Source organism: Phocoena sinus, chromosome 15, assembly GCF_008692025.1.
Source record: "Phocoena sinus isolate mPhoSin1 chromosome 15, mPhoSin1.pri, whole genome shotgun sequence".
NCBI classification, from domain to species: Eukaryota; Metazoa; Chordata; class Mammalia; order Artiodactyla; family Phocoenidae; genus Phocoena; species Phocoena sinus.
In genome coordinates this window covers 70,583,921-70,608,935 of record NC_045777.1, presented here as the reverse complement: position 1 = coordinate 70,608,935, position 25,015 = coordinate 70,583,921, and the positions used below count along the sequence as shown (strand labels likewise).

General features: G+C 52.1%; 1 protein-coding gene across 14 annotated transcripts in view; it reads right to left on the bottom strand.

Annotated features, from left to right (window-relative positions):
* Positions 1 to 1,556: 1,556 nt before the first annotated feature.
* Positions 1,557 to 25,015, bottom strand: part of IL4R (interleukin 4 receptor) — a 37,626-nt gene continuing 14,167 nt past the window's right edge. For 6 of the 14 annotated variants that reach the window (XM_032606986.1, XM_032606984.1, XM_032606988.1 and 3 more), the window contains 9 exons: positions 21,021 to 21,108; positions 20,449 to 20,623; positions 18,577 to 18,728; positions 17,533 to 17,684; positions 12,379 to 12,535; positions 8,955 to 9,054; positions 7,077 to 7,155; positions 5,608 to 5,657; positions 1,563 to 4,111 (listed from right to left, as the gene is read on the bottom strand). In XM_032606986.1, the coding sequence (XP_032462877.1) occupies positions 2,548 to 4,111; positions 5,608 to 5,657; positions 7,077 to 7,155; positions 8,955 to 9,054; positions 12,379 to 12,535; positions 17,533 to 17,684; positions 18,577 to 18,728; positions 20,449 to 20,623; positions 21,021 to 21,090 (2,499 nt within the window). In that variant the 5' untranslated portion in view covers positions 21,091 to 21,108 and the 3' untranslated portion in view covers positions 1,563 to 2,547. Of the gene's footprint in view, positions 4,112 to 5,607; positions 5,658 to 7,076; positions 7,156 to 8,954; positions 9,055 to 12,378; positions 12,536 to 17,532; positions 17,685 to 18,576; positions 18,729 to 20,448; positions 20,624 to 21,020; positions 21,112 to 25,015 lie in introns of those variants that run through there. The other 8 variants (XM_032606992.1, XM_032606990.1, XM_032606993.1 and 5 more) reach the window with 5 other exon arrangements.

Here is a 25,015-nt window from a genome sequence, read left to right as displayed (position 1 = left end):
ATGGCAGTGAAAGCACCGAGTCTTATCCACTGGCTGCTTAGTTTTAAAATTTGATTTTCTGAGATGACCCGCAGGCTAATCAGAGCTGACAGTCGAGTCGGTGCCATGCTGTACATGAGATGGCACACCATGGTGGCTGGGAACTCTGCAATCAGACCTGGATTCAAATTCTGGCTCCCGGACTTCCCAGTTGTGTGGCCCTAAGCTAAACCTCAACCCCTCTGGGCCTGCTCCCTTATCTGTAAAGTTGGGATAATAACCTGCTCGCTAGAGCTGTGACACAGTCAGTGTACAACACCAAGCAAATTGCTTGGTCCTAACTAGTTATTTTTATTTTAAATTATTATATTTTATTACAAAGAACTCTTGAAGACAAAAGGTCCAGAGGGCTAGTTCAGGTTCTGCCACTCACTGTATGACATTGGCAAGTCCCTTTTCCTCTCTAGAGCAGCTTCCCTCATCTGCAAACCGTGGGTGTGGGGTGGTGACTCAGGCAGCTAAAGGGATAGATTTGGGCTCAGCACAAAGGAGGCAGTTCTCACAAACATTAGGCTGCATGTGAGGTAGTGAGGTCCCCATCACCTCTGTAATGTATTACGTAGAATGCCAGAGCAGGAAGGAACCTCAAACAGCCGAGCCCTTCATTTTGCAAGCGTGGCAGTCAGGGCGGCTACTCACAGAGTGATCGCAGACAAAGGAGCTTAAGATCCCCTGCCTGCCTGTCTGAGGCCCACTCCATACACCGACCGCCCAGATGTTAAGCACGGATCACCTACAAAGAGGCTGAGCGATGGCTCAGCTCTGGGTCTGCCACTAGCTGTGTGACCTTGGCAAAGGAGCAGCTGCCAATCACAGCCCTGTCCACATCTCCACGTGCCCAAAGCTGCTCAAACACCGCTCCTCCCCCACGCCCCCAGCTCTCAATCTGAGGAATTTTTCCTGGAGCAGCTGGAAGTGCTGGGGAGTTGCCCCTGGCAGCAGCCCTCCACCAATGACAGATGGGAGTTGGTGGACAAACAGCTAGCTCCCCACCTCCAGGCATGCACTGTGCCTGGCCTGCCCAAGCTCCCCTGCGGCGTGAAGCACCTGTTGCCCGCGCTGGCACTCTGTGCGATAACACCTTTTATTGCCTCCTGCCCTTCCCTGCCTCCTTTCCCCACTCTCCAAGCAGGGCTTCCTGGGATCGCCACCTATTTCAACAAACTGCAGTTGAATCCTGGTCTCGGGGAAACCCAAGAAGACAGGAAGTTACTTAACCTCTTGGGTTGGTCTCAGGACCTCTGGATGGGAGGATTCTACGAGTTAATAGAGATAAAGCACTCACAACGGTGCCTGGCAGTATGTTTGTTTAATAAATGGGGTGGGGGGGCTTCCCTGGTGGCACAGTGGTTGAGAGTCCGCCTGCCAATGCAGGGGACGTGGGTTCGTGCCCCGGTCCGGGAGGATCCCGCGTGCCGCGGAGCAGCTGGGCCTGCGTGTCCGGAGCCTGTGCTCCGCAATAGGAGAGGCCACAGCAGTGGGAGGCCCGCATACCGCAAAAAAAAAACCACACCAAAATAAATGGGGTGGGAAGGGTGGGGAAGGAGGTAAAGAACCTTTATTTATACAAAACTCCACCCCCCCCATTCTCCCCTCCTCAGCAAACACAAACACCAGGTGATGAAACAATTTTTGAGATGTACACAAACAATGCACATTACTCAACCTGAGGTCGGGGCCAAGGTGCAGGCGATGTGCCTGGTGTCGGCATCTCGGACGCCCAGCTCGCTGGATCAGGAGACCTGAGCCACTCCCTCTGAACCACCGATGCCAGCAATGGCATGCATGGGGGCACACGCCGGCCCCAAGGTCACCAGGCATGCTTGTTCTGGGGATCCAGTGATTAACAGGAACCCCCAACCTTACAGCTGTGTGGGAAGCTGGCAGCAAGCCGTCACTGCTCGGTAATCACAATTCTTCGTGTCCTCGTTAACTCCACCTGACAAGCGCCCCTCCGCAGCTCAGGCGCTGCTGCCAGTGTCAACCTCCGTTAAATGAACGGGCGTCTCTGGGCAAATGACCACCCTTTCTGGACCTCAGTTTCCCAAGGCCTCCCAAGTCATTCTCCCATTGGCTTGGTTAGCTTCTAGGCTCAGCATCCGATCCAGTGAGATGGTGGCAGCTAACCCCAGGCCTGGGCAAGACACGAGTAACAAAGCAGCTCGGTGGACAAAACACGCCTTGAGCGTGACAGTGATAGTCCACTGGGGCAGCTGTGGACCCGTGAAATGACCAACAGCTCATTCACAGGCCAAGGCGCCCGGGAACCTCCTGATCCCTGCAGGTGCCTCCACTCCCATGGGACATGGCGAGCCCGGGCCAATGGTGGGAGCCGGGGGCGGCTGGTCTCCGTAGCCCCAGTGTTGGACAACTTCACCACTTCATAGCAGGGTTCCCTGAGTCTTTCGGAACCCTGCCAGCTGGGCTGCCTTCTGGAGGGAGGCATTCCGCAGTCACGGGTAAGGCCCAGTCTTCGCTTGTAGACTCCAGCAAGAAGTGGGCACGCACCTAGGAAGCGTCCGTGCACGTGGGCCCTGGGGAGAGCATGGCCACCACCATGGAGGTCTGGCTTGAGCTCTGAGCGTTGTTGGGGGCAGTTTGGAAGAACAGGGGGGACTTACCCTCCTCTGAGACACCCAAGGGTGCTAGGGAGGCCGGAGAGAGGCTGGCCTCCAATGGAGCCCCACCGAGCTGGGTGTCCAGGGCCCTCAGGGGGCTCACCGGGGGTGAGGACCCGTCCCCATGGCAGCAGCCACAGCAGGGGCTGGCCTCGATGTGGGCCTTGCCACGTTCCTCCTGGCCGTGGCATTGCTTCAGGTGGCCACACAGGTGGCAGGTGAGGGCTGTGTAGACAATGCCATTGGCCAGGTCATCCCCGAGGGGGTCTGTGGTTGGCTCCGGGGATAGCAGGGGCTTCTGGCTGTCTTGTCCCTTGACCACTGGCTCCAAACCAGGGCACTCTGGGGTGCTGCCTGGGAGGAGTGAGTCCTGAGGGCTGTAAGGGGGCTCCACGTCCAGTCCAAAGGTGAACAGGGGGACAGGGACTGGGGCAGAGGCTCTGGGGCAGCCAGGAGTGAGGCTCTGGAAGGGCTTGTAGCCCCCCTCCCCACTGCTGGGCTCAAGCCCAGATGTCCCCGGGCAGCTAGCGGTGCCAGCGAGCACGCTGGAGAAGGCCTTGTAGCCAGCCTCTCCGCAAGGGCCAAAGCCCTCCAGCCCGCTGTCCCGGGCGCCGCCCTGCTTCACGGCCTGCACAAACTCCCGGTAGCCACTGCTGGGGGCCGAGGCGGGGCCCGGGGCTGCCCTGCACTGGAGGACGCTCTGGCGCAGGATCTGCTCCCACGTTTCTGGCTCAGGCTGGAGTGCGCTGGGCGGTGCAGATTGCTGGGGGCCGGCGGGGATGCCGGGGTCCACTTCCCCCAGGTGTTCGGCCAGCTGCGGGTCTGAGTCAAGCTCTCCAGGGCCTGAGGACTGGCTCAGGAAGGTGCTGAAGCTGCGGTAAGTGGGGTTGTCTGCGATGACGCCGGGCATCTCTGGGAAAGCCAGCCTGGCTGGGCTCTGGGTTGGAGGACTTGACTCTGGGTTCAAAGGCTCCTTGTCCTCAGACGATGCCTCCTGGGGCCCCACACTTGGGGACGTGGCCCAGGGCCTCTGAACACTTGGATTTTCTAAAGGTGGAAGAAGGCAGGACTCCTCCAAGCCCTGTGGGCTAAAGCCCCTATCCTCGCCCCCGAGAAGGTCCAGGAACAGGCTCTCTGTCAGCCGGGCTGCGATGCCCTCCCTGCCCTCCTGGAAGCTGCCCCCACTGCTGTCAGGTGATGGGCAGAAGCTCCCTTTATCTTCCTCCACTTCCTCTTCTTCATTCTCCACTTGGGCCTCAAACAGCTCCACGCACCGAACAAAGCTGATGCTCTCTGGCCAGAGGATTGTCTTGTTGACCTCCATGGGGTGCCATGCTACTTTTCCAGGACACTGGAAAGGCTCGTTTCTAGCAGCCTTGGCGGAATCTTCATCCCTTTCCATGCCATGCTCCAGTAAACAGGGCAGAAGCTTGGCAAGACAAGTCTTCCAGTGTCTACAAGAGCAAAGTTCGATCAGGGTTCAGTTTCTCCACTTGAAAAGATCTCCTATTCATCCTTCAAAGCCCAGCTCAAAATCACCCTGGACTGATGTTGAGACAGGCTGGGACCCAGGACCCTTTGCTGTAGTGCTTCAATGCTTGCAAGTGGACAAACCTCACCTCCAGCAACAAAATACAAAGAAACTACATGGGACTAAAAAAAACTGGCTGCACGCGCAGTTGGGGCTTGTACAAAAGATACAGAAAGGCCAAAAGACGCAACTGCCACTTCTGAAGAGCCAGGAGCAAAACCAGGGTACTGCGCATGCCGCCTGCACTTCACACCACCAGAGGGGTGGGCAAAACACCTAAGCCACCCCTCCGGCCCAATCCCTGGACACACCCCTAACCCTCACCCCATATCAGGAACCAGCTCGCCTGCCCCCCTCGGGGAGTGGGCAAGAGAACCTGTTACTTGTTCTCCAACACCCCCCAGCCCCTCACCCACCCCGCCCCGCCCCGCCCCACTGCAGCAGGGGCCCCAGTAAAGCCTTGCCTGAATTTCTTGTCTGGCATCTAGTCAATTTCTCTTGACTAGGGAAGGCCGAGAACCCTGGTGGGTATCAATGTCTATCTGTTGCAAACACACTTCCAGACTTTACAATCAATAATCTATCAGTCCACCCTCGCTACTAGATTGGGAACTCCTTGAAGGCAGGGCCTGTGTCTTACTTTGGGATTTCTGGAGCCTGGCATATAATATAAACTCAATCTATTGAATAAGGAGAAGTCTTTGTCAGGGATGACGGTATTTAAAATACCTATCAGGGGTAGGATAGGGAGGGTGGGAGGGAGACGCAAGAGGGAGTGGATATGGGGATATATGTATACATATAGCTGATTCACTTTGTTATACAGCAGACACTGATACAACATTGTAAAGCAATTATATTCCAATAAAGACGTTAAAAAATAAATAAAAATAAAATACCTATCAACACCATAGCATAAGTAAGGGCCAATTAGAATGGCTGGGGAGTCCTAGGGCTGGGGCAGCATCCTGGAGTCCCCTGCTGTGCTAGGTATAAACCCTTCAGTTACTGGATTGTGGTAGGTTCAAGGGGCCCTGAGAGAGGGGCTAAGGAGGCCAGGAAGATGGTGGCATATTCAAGGGTCCAGGATAGTGGTATCTGCCCACCAGTATGCCACTATGTCAACAGTTTAACAAGTGGTACAGCTGCCCTGCTTGTTACCCCCATCAGGCTTGCTCAGAACAGACTGGGCATCCCAAGGGGGTTCAGTATGCACCTGACCCCCAGTGAAACTCAGGGGACTCAGCCAGCAGCTGACCTACCCAGACCACCCCCTCCCCCTGCTATCTCTTGAAGTCTAGTGTCACAGGACAAGTGCTGAACAAGGAAGATAAGGCAGACTCTCAAGATGGGGCCCACCACCCCAATTCCATCCCCTTCCAAATCCACATAGGCGATGATCCAAGTTCATATACATACGGACACTTGGCTGGTTCCTGGCCTTGGGACCGCTTCCCCCACAGTGACACCTAAAACATAGAGACAGCCAGTGACACAGAGCCGAGAGGCCTGCTGGCCCAGCCTATCGTCCAGCAATGCTCAGCACGTGTTTGCCGTGAGAAGACTTTGAGTCTTGACATCACACAGGTCTGAGGTCTGATCAGGTCACTTCCCCTCTCTGAGCCTCAGTTTTCTGAGAATTAAGGAGGCTGCACTATTAAGTTGCTGTGGCTGATGGCAAAAATGGCCACAGTCTCTGAAGCTCCTCCCATCCCTGAATCTGGCGTGGCTGTGTGACTGGCTTTGACCAATAGCATGTGGTGGAAGTGATACTGTGCTAACTGGGTCAGCCTGCTGAAGGATAACAGACACATACATGGCTTAGTAACCTCCATGGCCCCAGATGTGTCAGCCACCTGCCAGACCTGCGAGCGAGGCCACTGGTACAGGCCCAGCCAAACCCAGGATACTTCCACCCCCACTGCTGAGCAGAGCCCAACTACAGACTTGCAGAAGCAAGAGCTACATAAGTGGCTACTGTTTTAACTTTCTAAATTTTGGGATGATTTGTTACACAGCAAAATCTAACTGATACATAAACGACACTATGTGCAGGACGCTGTAATATACACTTCATGTGGATTGTCTCGGTGAATTCCAACACCAGCCCTGTTATAACCACTGCTATAACCCACACAAGAAAACTGAGGCTCAGAGAAGTTAAGCAACTTGTTAAGTCTAACCTGCAAGTAAGTGGCAGAGCCAGGGTTCAAAGCCAGTACCACTGGACTCCAGAGCCTGCTACAGGGTCCCTGGAGAATTGAGGACACTCAGACCTTCTGTTCTAGACGGGACCTGTATCCCCGCCTCCCCCTGTCCTAGAGAACCCTGATGGCACTAAGGCAAACCCCACCTGGCCATCGCATTGGGGAAGCTGACCCCATCCATAGCTCAGGGGTGGCCACCTGGTTGGTCTCAAGTATTCCCACTCCTTACAAGTGAGTGGTTTAGGAAAGAGGCTGTGATGTAATTCAAGCCAATGAGAATGGAGAGATTTGCTAGTGTTTTGGGGGGGCAGTTTCCTGCTCCTAAGAGGAATATACAGAAAGCCTGTCCCCTTCTCCCTCTCCTTTTGGCCTCCTGCTCTGGTACAGGTACCTTGCCAAGAGATGACATGCCGATGACCTCAGGGATCATCTCCTCCCAAGGGAGGGAAAAAACCAACCCCAGAGGAACCCCTGTCTCCCACCCAGGCTGAAAGAACAGTCATGGAAGCCAAAGGGAAGGGAGTGAAAGCCTCTAGCTGCTGACTCAACCTACCCTGAAACCTTCCTGACTTCCCATGTGCAACCTCAAAAGCCAAGAAATATCCTGAACATCCCAGACATCTTGAGTCGTATTTCCCTGTACACGCAGTGCACAGCATCCTTACCAACCCCCTCTCCTACCTGAGAATCCTGGATGACAACAGCCACGAGGGGGCTGTGGGCTGGGTTGGGAATTTGGTCCCACCATTCTTTCTTAATCCTGAAAAAGAAAAGGACAAGATGTTGGTCCCTGTATCACTAACAGGTTGACATTCCTCCCATAAAAATTATCATAGTCACCAAGACTTATCAGGGGTCAGAGATCATGTCGATAGGTTTTTTGGCTGTCTCACCCTCACTCCGTGAAACAGATTCTACTGCTAACCCCACTCTACCGATGAGAAGACTGAGGCCCAGGGAGGTGAAGTGACAGCTAAGAGCCGGGTTTGGGCTCCAGCATCCTGCTACCCAGAGTGGAGTTCCTAATGTGGCCGCCTCTGCTCCAGAGGGAACAAGTTCCAGGGAATCAGGAGACACTCAAGCTGCAGAGAGAGAATTCTGGGTTTCCCCTTCAACAACCTTTACTCTGGAGCAGCTGAGGATAAGGTGCTGGGGAGAGGCCTGGGATGGCCTGAGAGGCTGAGGTATTCCTTCTCCCTTCCTGGGTCAGCCTGGAGCCACGGAGCGTCAGTGCTGGGAGGGAAGGTCCTCAGACACCCCCTGGATTAGCCTCCACCCACTCCACTCAGTCAGTTAACACACATTTATTGAGTACCTACTCACTGTGCCAGGCCTCGGGGACACACAGTGAACAAGACAGGCAAAAACCCTGCAGAAATGATTATGTGACACCATTCATTCCTGGCGATAAGTGCCAGGGATAAAAATAAAGAAGATAGGGACTAGAGAGGAATAGTGTGATCCAGGAAGGCCTCCCTGAGGAGGTGACTTCTGAGAGGCAACTGTAGGTGGAGGAGGAGTCAGTCTCGGTGATGCCTGGAAAAAGGGCTTTCCAGGCAGAGAGCACAGCAAGTGCAAAGGCTCCAAGGGAAGATCTTGCTTGGGGCGTTCAAAGAACAGCAAGGTTGGAGCACTGGAACACAGTGAGTAGGGGTAGGGAAGACAGATGATGGGGAAACTGAGGCTCAGAGAAGGAGAAAGACCAGCCCAGGGGGCTCAGAGGCATCAGCAACAGACGTGGAGAGGGGACCTTGCATTCCCTGCACACCTACTGTGTGCCCGGCAGAGTGCAGACACTTGCTCACATCAATCCTCAACCATCGCTATCCTTAAGTGGTCAACTGGGGCCCGCTCGTCCCATTTCAGAGGTGGGAGGACTGAGGCTCTGAGACTCCATGATTCCAAGGGCTCAAGCTCACTGGAAACAAGGTTCCTTCTGCCCCCCTACACCGAGTGATCGGGGAGTCCCTTAGGACTCTTGGGACTGATGAAATAGGGACCCAAGGCTGAACAGAGGTTCAGAAACTTGGTCACACAGCTACGAAGCACAAAGGCCAGGATCTGAACCCAGGTCTGACTCTGCAGGACAGTCATCTAGAATTCCTCTGTCTATTGCCACGTGCCTTCAAGTGTCTGGGCCATACCTTGGGCGTGATCCATCTCACTTCTGCCAAAGGAAGGCCCTGCCCCCAGCTCCTGCCCTGGACAGCTCCTTTCCCCTAGTCAGGTCTCAGCTCAAACACCTCGTCAGAGGGGCCCACACTGGCCTCCCCATCCAAAACAGCCCCTGGAGCATTTCACCCCCTTGCCCTGGCATATCTCCTTCAGCGCAAGGATCACTATGGAAAACAGCCATGGTTACTGGGTGGCCTGGCATCTTGTGCCTCCCCAAGGACACAGGGTCCCTGTCGGTCTCAGTGCCTCGCACATAGTAGCTGCTCAATAAATATCTATCGTTGAATGAAAGGGCTGCAAGCTGACAGATCAGAGGGGAAATTCCCACCCACTCCACACCACAGGGGGCTGGCTTGGCAGCCTCCTGCACAGCTCGGGACTCACTTGATGATGCTGACATAGCAGGACAGGCAGACAGCCAGGATGACGACGCAGGAGATGCTGACGCCCAGTGGGAGGCGCTGCTCCAAGGTCGCCTCGTAGTCTGGAAGTGGAGGGAAGCCGTGAGCTTGCATCGCGCTGCGTCCAGCCTGGTCTCCATTTCCCAGAGCAGGAGACCGAGGCCTCGTGAAAGCATCCTCCAAGACTCTGCGTGAGCTGGCCGCTGCATCCCCTCCTACTCCCCTCTCTTGCACATTGAGCCCTCGCCACATCGGCCTCCTTGCTGTCCCGTTCCTCCAAAGCTCGGGGCCACCTCAGGATCTTGAACGTGCTGCTTTCTCTTTTTTGAAATAAGTGAGGTCAAGGGCAGAGACTCTGGAGCTGGACGGCCCCAGTTCGAAGCCTGACTCTGTCATATACTAGCTGGCGACCCAGGACAAGCCCCTCACTCACTCTGTACCTTGGTTTCCTCTCTGTGCAACGGGGTTAATAACTACTTGACTCATAGGGTTGTTCTGAGGATTGTACGATTTAATATACACTTGAAGCCGTGCCTGCATGTCCATTCACACAGCTGGCCCCCTCTCCTTGCTTTATTTCTTTCCCAGAATTATTGTCCTCGGGATCTAGATCTCATTTATATTTTTATTTACTTGTTTATTTTCTGTCTCCCCCTCTAGAATGTCAGTTCCACAAGAACAGGGATTTCTGCCTATTTTGTTCACCACTAGGCCAGCACGTAGTAGGAGCTCAAGAAATATCTGTGGAAATAATGAGTGTCCAGCACATGGTATCTGTCCCATACAAGTTATTTCCGTTCCCTTCTGCAGGTTAAAGGAAGAATCAAATCAATTTGACAAAACTTTCCCAAGCACTTACTGTGTGCTTGGCACCATACTGGGCAATGGAGATATAGACACAGAGCAGATACTACCCATAGAGCTCACAGCCCGGAGTGGGAGACAGGTGGTCAAGAGGTATCCATGGAACAGGATAGGCGATGCTGAGAGGGGCGTGGGTGGGTTGGGTTGGGGTACCTGCCACTCACCACTGTGCCCAGCACTTTGAAGAATCCTTCCTTCATTGAATGTTCTCAACAGCCCTTCCTTCTCCCCATTGTACGGATGATGCCCGAGGCAGCCTCCACCATGCAACAGCTATCTCCCCTTCTTCTTTGCTAGGCTGCAATGTGCCCACCCTGAGGTTGGGGCCAATCGTGGGCCAAAACTAGTCCCCTTTTCAGACATTTCAGTTCCCAGCCTCCCTTGCAGTTGGGAGAGGCCACGTGACAGTCCTGAACAATGCAAGGCAAGGGAAAGGCCACCAGGACTGGAAATGTTTTTGTTTCATGATAAAAGATGCACGGGATGCACTCCTTGTGGCAGCCTTCCATTTGCTTTGGGTCTTGGGCATGAGGGTGTGTGCAGCAGACAACTTGGGGCCATGAGGTGACAAGGGTAAAGATAAAATGCTACCATGCTAGGGATGGCAGAGGGAAAGAAAAGACTCTGGGGTGATGTAACTGAGCGGCTGTATGAACCAGGAAGGTCCACTGGCAAGACTTCATTTTAGGGGAATTCCCTGGCAGCGGTCCAGTGATTAGGACTCTGCACTTCCACTGCAGGGGGCATGGGTTCGATCCCTGGTGGGGGAATTAAGATCCCACATGCTGCGCGGCCAAAAATAAATAAAATAAAGACTTCATTTTATGTAAGATAATTCAATACTCTTTTGCAAAAGTGTGATAAAGTCACAAAGAGTTGTTTGGAGGATGCAGCTACCAGGTGAGGGACTACATTTCCCAGAATCCCTTACAGCTATGTGTGGCCATGTGACCAGCTCCACCAATAGAGCTTGAGAGGAAGGGATGTGTGTCACTTCTGGGCTAAGACTTTTAAGAAGCAGGTGTGGTCTCCCCGCTCTCATTCCCTTTCTGCTGGCTGGATGCAGATGATGGCAGGTCCACAGAGCAGGGATTCTTAACTTGGGGTCCAAAGACCTCCAACATGGTTGCCGTTAGGATTCAGGGGTCTGGGAACTTGGATGGGAAAGAAATGATATCTTTGTTTTCACGAACTTCTGAAACCTGGCATTTCCTCCCATTAGGAATAGAGGGAGCAAACCACAGCAATAGCAGCATCAGTTACTTAGCCCCCATCAGAAGTCACAGCTATTCTCAAATCACCTGACAGCTGCAGTAGCAGGAAATGCCATTTATGTTCATCTACTTTGAAATTACAGTATTTATGACAACTACCACTAGATCCTGTTTTTAATGTGTTATTAAAGAAGCATGTATTCCTAGATAACAAATATATTTTAAAATCCCTTTATAATCGCATTTCAATAAAATTAGGTTTCCCTTAAAGGCCTATGTATTTTATTTTATTTTATTTTTATTTTTATTTTTTTTAACGGTACGCGGGCTTCTCACTGTTGTGGCCTCTCCCGTTGCGGAGCACAGGCTCCGGACGCGCAGGCTCAGAGGCCATGGCTCACGGGCCCAGCCGCTGCGCGGCATGTGGGATCTTCCCGGGCCGGGGCATGAACCCGTGTCCCCTGCATCGGCAGGCGGACTCTCAACCACTGCGCCACCAGGGAAGCCCTGTATTTTATTTTATACGTTTAAAAATATTATTCTGGCTTGTGGTTGCCAAGGGGGGAAGGTGGGGAGGAGGGATGAATTGGGAGGTTGGGACTGGCACATACACACTGCTATATACAAAATAGATAATCAACAAGGACCTACTGTACAGCACAGGGAACTCTACTCAATACTCTGTAATAACCTACGTGGGAAAAGAATCTGAAAAAGAATAGATATATGAATATGTATGACTAAATCACTCTGCTGGACACCTGAAACTAACATAACGTTGTGAATCAACTGTACTCTAAAATAAAATTAAAAATTAAAAAGAATAAAAATATTATTCTGAGATGAGGTCCACAGGCTTCACCAGACTGCCAAAGGGGTCCATGATACAGAAAGGCTGAGAATCTCTGTCCTAGAGAATGACGGAGCCACAGGGAGGAAAACCACCTACCAATCAGCAAAGTTCGTGTTGAATTGTTATGTGAGCAAGAAACATATTTCTACCGTGCTAAGCCGCAGAACTTGTGGGCTTTACTGTAACCTACCCTACCCTGACCAGTACACCACATCAGCTGGTAATTCTGTCACTGCAGTTAGAGCATCCTGTGATACGGAAACCAGACGTTTGGCTTGGGGAAGTCTCTGGCCACAGAATGAAAGTGGGGAACAGAGATGCTGACTGCTGGGAATTCCCTGGTGGCCTCGTGGTTAGGATTCCGGGCTTTCATCGCCGTGGCCCAGGTTCAATCCCTGGTTCCGTTTTCAGGGAACTGAGATCCTGCAAGCCACACGGCGCGGCCGACTGCTCAGGACTCCCTGCAGGATACTCACAGTTAAGCCACTTGGCGCTGGGGCTCCACTCACTCCAGGTGCTGTTGTAGCTCTGAGCCCAGGCCTTCACCTGTGCGCTGTAGGAAGCTCCAGACTTTAGGGTGCTGGCTGCAAAGCGGAGGGTGGGCCCCTTGTAGGTCACGTTATAAATTCTGAACTGGTAGAGGAAAGGGAGCCATTAGTGCACCAAGTCTGGGGGAGGGGAGTACCAGCTCCCACCCGGGCTGCTGTCCTTAGCTGACCCCACAATGTTTAAGAGCCACCAGCCTGGGTATTTGGTTATTCCTCCAATTTCAGGCCCTTGTTTGTCACTTCCACAACTGTGACCAGAATCGAGCAGGATGGGTCAGGGAATCAGTCCTTACCCTGACCCTCACTCCCACCCTGATCAGCCATTTTGACGTTACTGGGGCAAGTCAATGAACCTTTCTGAGTTTTAGTTTCCTCATCTGTAAAATGCAGGTAAGAGTTCCTGCCGCCACTTTCTGGCTGTGTGACCTTAGATAAGTGACATAATTTCTCTGGACCTTGACGTCTTCTGCAACATGGCGATAATAAAAGTGCCTACCTCCCAGGGTTCCTGTGAGGATTAAGTGGGTTAACACAGGTGAGCACTTTGGACAGGGCCAGGCATGCGGGGAGCACGAGAGCGATCTTTCTGAGGCACAGACAGGGTCACCGCGTCCCCCTCTCTCCTTCAAGGGCTCTCTAGAGGCTCCACAGTCAAGCCCAAACACAATGGCCCATCGTCTCAGTCCCGCCCAACCTAGCCCCAACTGGGAAGGAAGGTTCAAGATCTGTTGTTAAGTGAAAAAGGTAACATGAAGATTAGTATGTGTTGTCTGTTGCCTTTCATGTTCAAAACATAGAGGGAGAAGGCATAGTGATGGTGGCAGACAGACTCATATGGCCCCGTGACCCCACCTTGTATCACGCCCTTGTGTAATCCCCTCTCCTTGCCTAAAGGGGCAGGGGGACCTAAGACTTGTTCCTAACCAACAGAATATGGTGAAGGTGATGGATACATAGGGACTACGTGGGTGTGATTCCATTATGCAAGGCTGGAACTCCAACTTGTTAGGAGACTCTCTCCCCCTTGCTGGCTTTGAAAAGGCCACAAGGGAAGGAACTGCGGGCGGCCTCCCAACAAAGGTCAGCAAGAACCCGACGCTCTCAGTTCAAAGCCCACAAGAAACTGGATGCTGCCAACATCACAGGAGCTTGGAAGCAATCCCCTGGCCAACCCCCTGTGTGTGCGGCCTTGTGAGACCCTAAGCAGAGGACCCAGCTGAGCCGTGCCCAGACTCCAGACCCCCAGAAACTCTGGGGCAATAAATATGTGTTGTTTAAAGCAGTTCTGTTTGCAGTAATATTTTCATGTAATAATAAAAACTTCACGGTGATGAAGGAACACACACACATTTGCTCGTACAGGCATAAACTCTCTCTAGAAGGACACACACGCCTCCACACCCTCTGCCTGCTCTAGCCTGGCCTTCCCCTCCTGGCAAGAGACGGGGAGCAGTGGTCAACCTCTGGGAGAGGTACTGGAGATTGGGGTTAGGAGAGAAACATAGTTCCTTTCTAAGTCCTTCGGTAGCCTTTGAATTTTTTACTCCATGTGAATATTACTTTTATTTTTAAGACTTTAAAAAAATAAAAAAATGAAGTAAAGTTTGGGTTCAGGATGGATTCTGACAGCACGACAGTGGCCTGAATCCTCTGCCTGGGCTTCTCCCCCTGTGGAGGGTCCATCCCTTCGCGGCCCCCCCTCCAATCCCCCACAGCCCCTTCTCAGCTCCTGGCAACACTGCTCCTGCTGGCAGGTTGGAAGCACCTGGGGGCAACGGTCTGGTGTAAAGGGAGCCGAGGGGAGGTGTGCACAGCAAGGAAGCAAAGTCCTAACAGCTTGCTGGAGAAACTGGAGGGCAGCTGGAACTTTCCAGGGAAGCTGGGGACAGGGTGGGAGTGACAGGAGACCAGGGCAGGGAGAGAAGGACACTCTTACTGCCGGTGTTCCTTTCTTTCTAAATCGCAGTAAACAGGAAGCAGCAGCTGGATCTGGTTCACTGAAGGAATCACACACCTTAGAGAGGAGTAGGGAATTGGGAAATGGTTTACTAAGAAACAAAAAAGAAATTGAGCTTCCGAGGAACTACCTGTGGTTGGTGTGTTTTTTAACAAAAAAGGCCAGGTGTTCGGGAGACCATTCTGAGAGAAAGATCCGGAAGAAGAGAACAGCACAGGTCCCTCAGTCCAAATCCTGGCTTCAAATCCCAGCTTGGCCATTTCCAGCTGTGGGACACTGGGTGAGTCATTCCACCTCTCCAAACCTCAGTGTCCTGGTCACTAAAATGGATAGACAAACACCTTCCCACCTGCAGGGCTTTCCCAGTCATTAGTGATAATACACATTGAGCCTGGCACATAGTAAGCACCCGCGACATTATCATGAACATGGCATTCATGGCCCTCAGTAAGCTTGTGGCCTCATTTTCTGCCTTTTCACTGTACACACTCCCACAGCCCGATAATCCTCAGATACGCCATGAATTTTCATGCCTCCAAGCCTTGGCTCATGTAGTTCCCTCTGCCTGGCCTACCATTCCCTAGCTAGAGAACTCCTATACATCCTTCACTGCCCAAGCCAAAACTCTAACTCCATTATAGAACCTTGTCCAGAAATCATCCAGGACAATGAGCATCTCCACCTCCCAAATTCCACAGCGAGTTTCTAATATTTTTAGAAGTGATCCCACCAGTCTGAGCCACAGGTGGTACCTGCAAGACTGTAGCAAATACAGCTGGGCACCCACCCAGCATCTACACAATTGGGGTCAGGTACCGAAAGCTCAGGGCAGGTAAGCCTCTGTCTCCAGTTCCAGGGTTAATTCTCATTGGTCTAAACCAATCACGGCTATTTCATTCCCTGGCCTGTGACTGGTTAGAGAGGAGCATGTGACTATCTCTGGCCAATGACTAATGAGGAGAATTCTTCGGGCCTGGTTCTGTCCCTGGAAAGGGAGAGACAGGGGAAGGGTGTCTCAGTAGATTATGCCCCACCAGCAAGAGAAGCTGGACCTGGAATTCTGAGGCCTGAGGCAGCCCCGAGCACCTACATGACCATTAAGCCATAGCCCAGGCACAATTCTGTCCGCTGGCTGGAGTCTGGTGCTGGGTCCTGAACCCAGCTGTGTTTCAGCCAGCCCAGTCTCTGTTTCCTCTTCTGCAGAACTTCCTTTGGGGAGCCACCCCTCCTTCATTTTCAGCCCATCTGGTTTGGGTGAGGCTGACCTGACCTGCTCCAGAGGTGGGCATGTGACTCAGCCCTGGCCAGTGAGAACACTGCACCAGCACCCCGTCTCCTGCCCACAGCCTGCGACAGGTTCAGAGAGTGGCATGTGATCCCAGGCAGGTAACTGATCATTGGCCCCAGGACTTTTACTGGGACTATCTGGAGAGAACTTTTCCCACTGCGGTTTTAAGATGCAGGCCTGGACCTGCTAGTAGACATATTGGCAGCTACATGAGGGAAGAGCCTGCCTAAAAGTGAAGCCAACATAGAATAAAGCAGGAACAAAGGATGGAGATTCCTGGAACCTGGATCCAGCCATGATAAGCAAATAATTGATATTCCTTTGGACCCTATAGGTTGTACCCTTCTCTCCCCTCCAGCCTATGCCCTGAACGAAGCCTGCACAGGCCCAGGAACGGGAAGGGGATTTACTGACAAAACTGACCCTGCGTCTTTCCTCAGTGTCTGTGCCAACCACCTCTCCTCGACTGCTCTGAGAGCCTGGCTGCCCCACTCCTGCTTCTACCCCACATCCTGGCCCAGTGCCAAGGAGGAAAACCACACCTGAGAGATGTAAATCAACACCTGCCACCGCCCCCCCCCCCCCCAACCCCGGCTTGGCCAGGAAGAGAAGAAGCAGGGACGGAAGCTGATGTGACAGCTCAAGATGTCAGGGGCCTGCTCCCCGGCAGCCGAAGCCAGGCCAGCCTGGGTCCCGGGACACGAGGGCATGGCTCCCAGCAGACCCTCAACAGTTACAGGCCTGGGCGCGGGAGGGAGAGTCAGATGGGATTTCCAAGGCCTGTGGCACTCAGGAGAAAAGGAGGATGACGTTTATGACAGGGGAGCCTGTCTGTGTCATATATTGCCTGCTCTCCACAGCCCTATGGGATGGGTACTCTTGTTATCGCCATGTTACAGATGGGGAAACTGAGGCACAAAGAGGTTCAGCAAAAACCTCAAGGTCATGCAGCAAGTGGCAGGGCAGGTACTGGAACCCAGCTCTGTAGGACTCTGGGGCCCCTGGTATTCACATGTCATCCCTGCAATGGGAATATCTGAGGGGAAAACATGGGTGGCTGCAAATGGCCTCCACCCCCAGTTGCACCTAAAATAGAGGCAGGCCAAGCCACCCACTGTGTAGCCCCTGTGATTATTTACTTCATCGTTTCCTACAAATCAGCTCTCCCTATTTAAAAAATGTCAATACATTCGTTTTTTTAAAAAGGAACTTCATAAAAAAAATAATAGAATAGAATAAGATAAAATAAAATGGAACCTCACTGCCACTGCTATGACTGGAAAGCAAGTACGAAATGCCGTGAGCATCTCATAAAGTAAATGCAATCAAAACCACGTAACAGCATGAAATTTCGGCTGAACTTGTTTTCTGGGGGAAGGCTCTGAGCCTGCAGCCTCTTCTCTCTGTTAAAGAGAAGAATTAGTAAACCAATCAGCTCAGCTGAGATGCCTCCCTTGACAGTCAGGGTCGGGCAGGAGCGCGGGCGTGGAGTGACCGTCTCACCCTGGGATTCGCTCATTTAAGTGTGTTTGGAGGTATCACCTAAAATCCCAAGTGTCCCGCCCCCTGGGAAACAAATGTGGTCCAGAGTCCTTCTTTATAGATGAGGAACAGTGCCCGGTAATAAACTCCCCTGTCTGCACGCTGGGAATCAGGGGCCTAGAGCGGTGGAGGGCCTGGTCCTGGCATAGAGCCAGAGGAGAAGCTGGGGGTCCAGATCCCCAGGGTTTGCTGTCCAATCGCGGGTCACTTTCCCCATCTCCCACCCCAGAGCCTGAGTCTCGACCCGTCTGAGTCTCAAGAGGTCACAGAGAGACCCCACAGGGCGCCCACTCACATCCGTGGGGTCGTTCTCATTTGAGATGTTGACCAGGTAGGTGAGCTCGGAGTATAGGTGATTCTCAGGAGGGTACGGGTTGTTCCACGTCAGCAGCCACGTGCGGGAGATGTTGGCGTGAACAGTGAGGTTTCTGGGCGCCAGGGGTTTCACTGCAGAGAAGTGGTGCCTGGTGAGGGGCTGGGCTGGGCGTCAGGAGGAGGCCCGGCCCGGCCTGCAGACCATTTAGATTTTCACCACCTCCGTAATACGTTGATGGGATACCACACAGATTTCGTCGTAGTGGAGAATTAAAACCCTGATACCGATTCTCATGTCACTAAAATCCACTTTAGCGGTTGTTAACTACATTTCCACAGTGAGTGCAAAATGCATAAGCAAAGTAACCCAAACTTTGGCCTTTCTACCTTTATCCTTCACTCTATTGGCCATCTCTGTGCTCTGTATTATTATCTACTAAGTAATTTTCTTTATTTTGATTCATGTGTTTTAAAACTTAGTCTCTTTTAAAGCAATCATATCCATGAGATCACAGGTATATAATGAGCATTAAAATCAACACACACATAAAAATTCTTTCAATTCATGGATTCGTTCCTGGGTCAATTTAAATCACCCCCCCCCATACACCCTCCAACTCCGGGTATGAGTAAGCCCTTCCGGAATTGCTGATGGAGTGGTGACTACTGTGAGCTCTGTGAGAATACTGCCTCTGCTGCTGAGGAGCTGTGTGACCTGAGGGCAGGTTGCTTGCCTTCTCTGAACTATGTACGGTTTTTTACAATTGCAAAATAGGGATAATAACTGTCTTTTGGAAACTGAGGCTCAGAGAGGTAACAAGACTTGCCCAAGATCATACAGCAATAAGTAGTGTTTTAAACTCCTATCACTACACCCCAGCAAGCTCTTGGGGAATTCCTGCGAGAACTCTGGGTACCAGGATAAGGTCAGCCTCCCATGGTCTAGACTGTCTGAAGAAGCAGCAGCTGAACAGTTGACAGAGGGTGAGAGCTGTGGGAACAGCTGCAGCCCCGCCCTGCTCACCATGCTCACTGGGCTTGAAGGAGCTCTTCCACAGCAGCTGCTCCCCAGCCCACAGGTCCAGCTGGTAGGTGTCCACACTGACCACGTTATCCATATGCATATGGCACACGCACACCGCGCCAGCTCTGTTCTCGGGGACACACGTGTGGTTTCTGCAGACACAGATGTTACATTAGGCTGGTCATGTGACCCACGGGCATCCCAGGATACACCTCAAGGAACCACAGGCCCTTCCAGCTTCCTGGTCACCCTGCCTCAAGGACCAGATCTGGGAACTTGAGAGCAGAGTGGCCAGGATGCAATGGGGACAGGGGCCTGGGACCACCTCCCTGCTGGTCACAGCCCCTCACCACACCCACCATGGACTCTTATCCGCCCCTGACCCCAGCCTTGGACCCTGAAAGCCAGCAAAAGGGAAGAACCCACAGCATGAAAGAATTTGTAACAACGTATGTGTCTGTTCCAGCACCCCTCTGGTAGCACAGTTTAGCCCAGTACAGCGGACTGTGGCTTGGCAGGCACATACCCTGTGCCCCACAGCCTAATCCTAACGTGTCACCCAAAACAGCCAACCCCATGTCTCATGGACTAGGCCAGGGGTCAGCAAACGTCTTCTGTAATGGGCCAGATGGTAAATATTTGGGGCTTTGAGGGCCATACTCTTGCTGTTCCAACTACACAACTCTGCTGATACAGCACAAAAAAGCCCCAGCCATAGACAATACGTAAACAAATGGGCATGGCTGTGTGTCAATAAAACTTTATTTACAAAAACAGGTGGTAGGCCAGATGTGGCCCATGGGCCATAGTTTGCAGATCCCTGGTCTAGGCCAATGTATCACATACAGAAGCACAGCTGGTCCACCTTAGTATATCGTGGAATAACAGCTCTGTCAGTGTAGCCCACATCAGGTGTGCTGTATATCCCAATGTGCTCCATAACTGTGTGCCTTGTGTACTGGATCATGTCCTGGAGCACCACCTATACCAGTGATTACCCCTATGTACCATGGATTATCCCAGTGAACCACCTGGAAAAACATATCCCAAGTTCCATGGTCCACCAACCATTGCTGTGAACTCCACTGCTAACACTGCACCCCCAAACAATGGCCTAGCCCAGAGGTTCTCAAAGTGTGGTCTGGGATTCCACTGGGTCAAACTGGTTTCATAGTAATACTCCAACATTAGTTGCCATTTCCACTCTCCTTCTCTCACAAGTGTACCGTGGACTTTTCCAGAGGGTACACGATGTGTGATGATGCCGTAGCTCCACCAGCCTGTTGAATGTGAACTTGTGGGCTGTTGTGATTTAAAAATTCTGTTTTAATTTCCAATAGGGGAAATATTGATAGATGTGAGCTACCCAGACTAAAGCTTTGGGGGTCCTCACTAATTCTTTTCTTTCTTTCTTTCTTTCTTTGGTTGCACCGGGTCTTAGTTGCAGCATGCAGGATCTTTAGTTGCACCATGCGAACTCTTAGTTGCGGCATGTGGGATCTGGTTCCCTGACCAGGGATAGAACCTGGGCCCCCTGCACTGGGAGTATGGACTCTTAGCCACTGGACCACCTAGAAAGTCCCTTAATCCTTAAGTACACAAGAGAGTCCTGAGATGAAAAAGCTTGAGAACTGCTGGTCTAGTCCAGGATTCCACCACATCCACATGCCACGTGCCTCGGTGACGCTGAGCTTGGAGCACCGTGACGCACTCGCTGTGTCTTACACACGCTGCACCCCAGGGCACCTCACCTCTACCATGCCCAGTAAGCCCCCGTGAACCGCATTTAGCACACGCACTCCGGGGTACCACGTGGGCCAGGCGAATTCCGAGGCAAACCTTCCCCAACTCCCAGTTCCAGCCCAGGCTTACTCAAAGTAGAAGAATTTCAGCTGGTAGAACAGGCGGAGCTCAGCTCTGCAGTTGGTGGGCCAGGCCATCTCCCACTCACAGGTGGAGATGTTGACGTAGTCGGAGAAGCAGGTGGGTCCCTGCAGGACCCTCACACTCCCTGGGGAGACACAGGAGACCTCTGAGCAGCTGGAGCCTGACGACCAAGAGGGATGAGTCGGAAACCAGCCCACAGACCAAGGGGCCCATCACAAAACAACAAAACCACTGTCCGAGGCACGGTCCTCACAATGCAGGGGTCAGGAATGGGGCTCTGTGAGCTTCCCAGCTGGCACTGGGGTGATGCCTGCAGCTGAAGAAATACCCTTGGGTACGGGGTCCATCGGCGGAGACAGACCAAATGCACCTTTATGGTATGCAAATGCAACTACCTGCCCTTGGCCGAATTAAAGGAAAAATATGTCAGTCTAAGGGTAGCTGTCCCACCATCACAGGCATCTATCCCACGGCGTGAGCCTGGCGCAGAAACAATCAATACTGTAAAGGTTTGCTGAATGAAGGAAGGAATGAATGAATGAGAGATGGTGACTTACCACAGCCTGCCGCCCACACCAGGATCAGACAGCCCACCGAAAACGTGAGCCCAGAGCGAAGCCACCCCATTGGGAGATCCTACAGCGCCTGCTGGGAGCAAGTGAGCCCGTTAGCGCTGATTCATGATTCCCACGGTCCCCATCACCCCGAGCCCAGCTTTCAGAGCTCGCTCCAGATACAGCCCTCCCCCTCCGCCGCATGCCCCCTCCGCCCGGCCCCGCCTCCCTCTCCACCGGGCCTGCACCTGCCCCCCTGCACACCTTTACTTCCTGCTGCTCTTCAAATTCACTCTCACCCCCATGCCTTTCCTCTCCCTGTCCTCATTGATACTCTCTCAGTCTCTGTCTCTGTCTTCTCTCTCATTTGTTCATTCTATTCATCCATCTATTCATAATGAATAAATGGCCCCTTAATACTCCAGTGTTTATTGAGAAAAACAAGGACAGCCGCCGACATAGCTACAACACAACCATCCAAACCAGGAAATTAACACAGATGCGTTACTGCCAGCTAATGCACAGACCCTGTTTCCCTTTTGCTAATTGCCACAGCAACGCTCTTTATAAGTCCAGGATCTGGTCCAGAATCATGCGTTGCAGCTGACGATCATGCCATCCCAGTGCCCAGGTCTTGGCTTCTAAATACTATTCTCGACTGACAGGAACCAGGGCTCCTCGGAGAAACAGCTGACTCCAGGAGCAGGGAAAGTACAAGAAAAGCCTGGAATTCTTCTTGTGCCAGAAAGTAAGGAAGTACTCCACGAATGATGGGGACCGCTTGAAAAGACATAGGAGCCAGCTAGGATGGATGCCCACTGGCCAAAACAGGCACAATTAGAGCCTCACAATGAATATTACAGTAACCAACCGTAACCCTTAGAGTTAAAATAGGGGTGCAGGAGTCTACGGCGATAAAGATGAGTAAGTGGGGTGAAGGGACAGCTCTATTTCACCACAGCAGGCTCCAAGTATCTCCCCACAAACTCACATTAATTAACTTTACATAATTCACATACAATACTCGATATATGTAATTGTATAGAACCTTATATACAGAAACCTGGCAGATACCACCTTAACCAAACGGTCAGTGTCGACATGGCCAGGAATGGGACAAACCAAGGTCATGAGCTTTCTGAAAACAATGCCCTTGGAAGAACACAGTATCACTTCCCTGGGGTCCCTGCCCCCAGTGCACAAATCACATGGAAACATCAGACAAGCCTACACTGAGGGGCAGTCTATGCAGGAAGCGGCCTAGACTCTTCAAAAAGTGCCCTGGGGGCAAAAGGCAAGGAGAATGGGAGATGTTCTCCTTTCAACTGTGTGTCCGTCATCCCGAGAGCATGTGCTTGTCTTGTGCACGGCCAGTCTCCTAGTACCTACGGCAATGCCTGGCACGCAGCACGTGCTCAGGCAAGTCTGTCGAATAAATTCACTTTGGACATGATGTGGGGCCGCTGATGGGCTCAGCACGGGGCTGGAAAGCTCTCCCTAGGGGGAGACTCGGTATCCACTCAAAGTCTCAACTGGCCTTCCTGGCAGAGCCACAGTGAAGACCAAGGAAGGAGGGGTGGGGGTGGGGTTTGGAAAACAGTGATGCTGGTTTCCTCTGCCAAGTCCCAGCAACCTTCCTTCTTGTGAGTTCACAGACATCCACAGCATCCCGTGGCAGAGATGTCAAAGGGGTCACTCTAGCCCCAATTTTGAAGAAAGAGAAACAGAGAGGTCAAGACGCATGTCCAAGGTCACACAGCAGAAAGGCTACCGTGGTAAAGTGCTTTAAAAAGGTGCGGGGGAGTGAAGCAACCCCCCCAGGGTAGATTAAATCACGACATCTACAGCGGTCAGGGTGTTATCTTTGATCTGTTTTGGAAGGCACATCCAGACGTATGCATGTGCACACACACCCACACACGTGCACTGACTGCTTGCACAGGGATGGCAGGTGCTGCATCTCAGGAGAAACCGCGGCACAGATGTGGTGGTGACAAGGCCTCTCTGAACATCACAGGGAACGAAGGACGAAGGCGCAGAGAAGCAGAGGAATTAAAAAGAATAATTACCAAATGATCAGGGTGTAAGACACATGGCAAAAGGAAATAATTTCAAGTCCATACCCTGACATGTAGGGGTTGGGGGGAGTCTTGGGGTCACCTGCCCAGCCCAAGTGGCAACCTGAACAGGTGTGCCTGCCGAGATCCCATCTCTGACATGTTGCCATCCAGTTTCTGCTTGTACTCTTTCCATGGATGGGGTGGTCACCCCTAGGTCATTTTTGAGCAGAGCCTGACTATTGGAAACAGCTCCCTTATGCTGAACCAAGCATTTGTGTAAACAAAGTCGTGCTTGTTAAGTACTCACATGTGCTCGACCTTTCGCCATGTGCAGTAGAGTTATTACCTTATCGACTCTGCCCAAGAACCCTGCAAGATGGGTTGTTATTTCCACTTTCTTCCTAAGGGAACCGAGGCCAGAGAGATCCAATAACTTGCCCATCGGGTCCCACAGCTGGCGAGAGGGCAGGGCCAGAGTCAGAATCCAGGTCTGCTGGCTTCTGAGACCAAGGTACCTTTCAATATACCAACTCCAGTTTCTCCTAGAACCACAGACTGAACCCAACAAGATGGAATGAAATGGGCCAGGAAGAGTTGGTCAACCTGCTTCCTTCTAAACATTTTACATCGATTAATTCAATAATCAAAACAGCTCTTCCAGGGCTTCCCTGGTGGCGCAGTGGTTGAGAGTCCGCCTGCCGATGCAGGGGATATGGGTTTGTGCCCCGGTCCGGGAAGATCCCACATGCCGCGGAGCGGCTGGGCCCGTGAGCCATGGCCACTGAGCCTGCGCGTCCGGAGCCTGTGCACCGCAACGAGAGAGGCCACAACAGTGAGAGGCCCACGTATCTCAAAAACAAAAACAAAAAAAACCCCAGCCAGCTCTTCTAGCTAAAGCCATATTAACAGAGATATGAGAGCCAAGACCAGGGAGGTGATAGTACCCAATTGTAACTGTGCATCCGTTTGGAAGAAATCTCGCTGATTTCAAGCTTGTCAAGGGGATGACAACTAATACAAAGAGGGCCTGAAAATCCCCGAGGGGCTAGAAGGCCTCTCCCTAAACAGCTCTGCTCTCCTATTTCCTGCAGTCTCATCATGCACTCAACAAACATACAATATTTACCAAAATATTTAAACACGCCAAGTTTCTTCCTAAACACTGTACATACAGTAATTCAATATTTAAAACAGCCCTATTCAGTAACTACTAGTATTTTTTCCCATTTTTAGAGGAGGAAATCAAGGCTCAGGAAAGTTAAGTGACTTGTCTGAGGTTACAGAGAGGTGATAGTCCTGGGATTTGAACAGGGGCAGTGGGGCTCCAGAGCCTTGGCTCTTAACCACTATCTGTGTTTAGACCCCAGAGTTCTCAAAGTTTTGGAGGTCCCTGACCCATCTGAATCTCTGATGCAAACTCCAAGCTCTGTTTCCAGAAAAGTGCACACATTTAACTTTGCATTCCGTCTTAGTGGTTCAGACACAGCGGCTACTTGAGCTTACTGAAGCCCAAGTAAGGACTCCAGGTCAAAGCCCCACCCGCCCCCCAGGCAATGAGCGGTTTTTGAGGGTCTTTGAATAGGGTCGTGGCAAGGTTTTTCCAAGACCCAGTCTGGGGCTGGGGAGAACGCTGAAACGAGGGGGAGCCGGCAGGGTGGGGGGCAGTTAGCAGTTGCTACAAACGCGAGTCTCTTCTCCGTGCTGAAACCAGAGTCATTTTCAAATTGGAAACCAGGCCATGATCTGTCTGTTCACTTCACTGGCCTCTGGCCTCTGGTGAAAGATGTCTTCACCCCGGGGTCGGGGTTGGGGAGGGAGCACAGAGCCCCAGGGGTCCACAGCCCATCCAAGAGCAGCATCTCTGAGTCAGAATCAAATCCAAGCCCCGGAATGAAAGCAGCCAATCGAAAAGGCTACATGCTGCTTGATTCCCTTTAT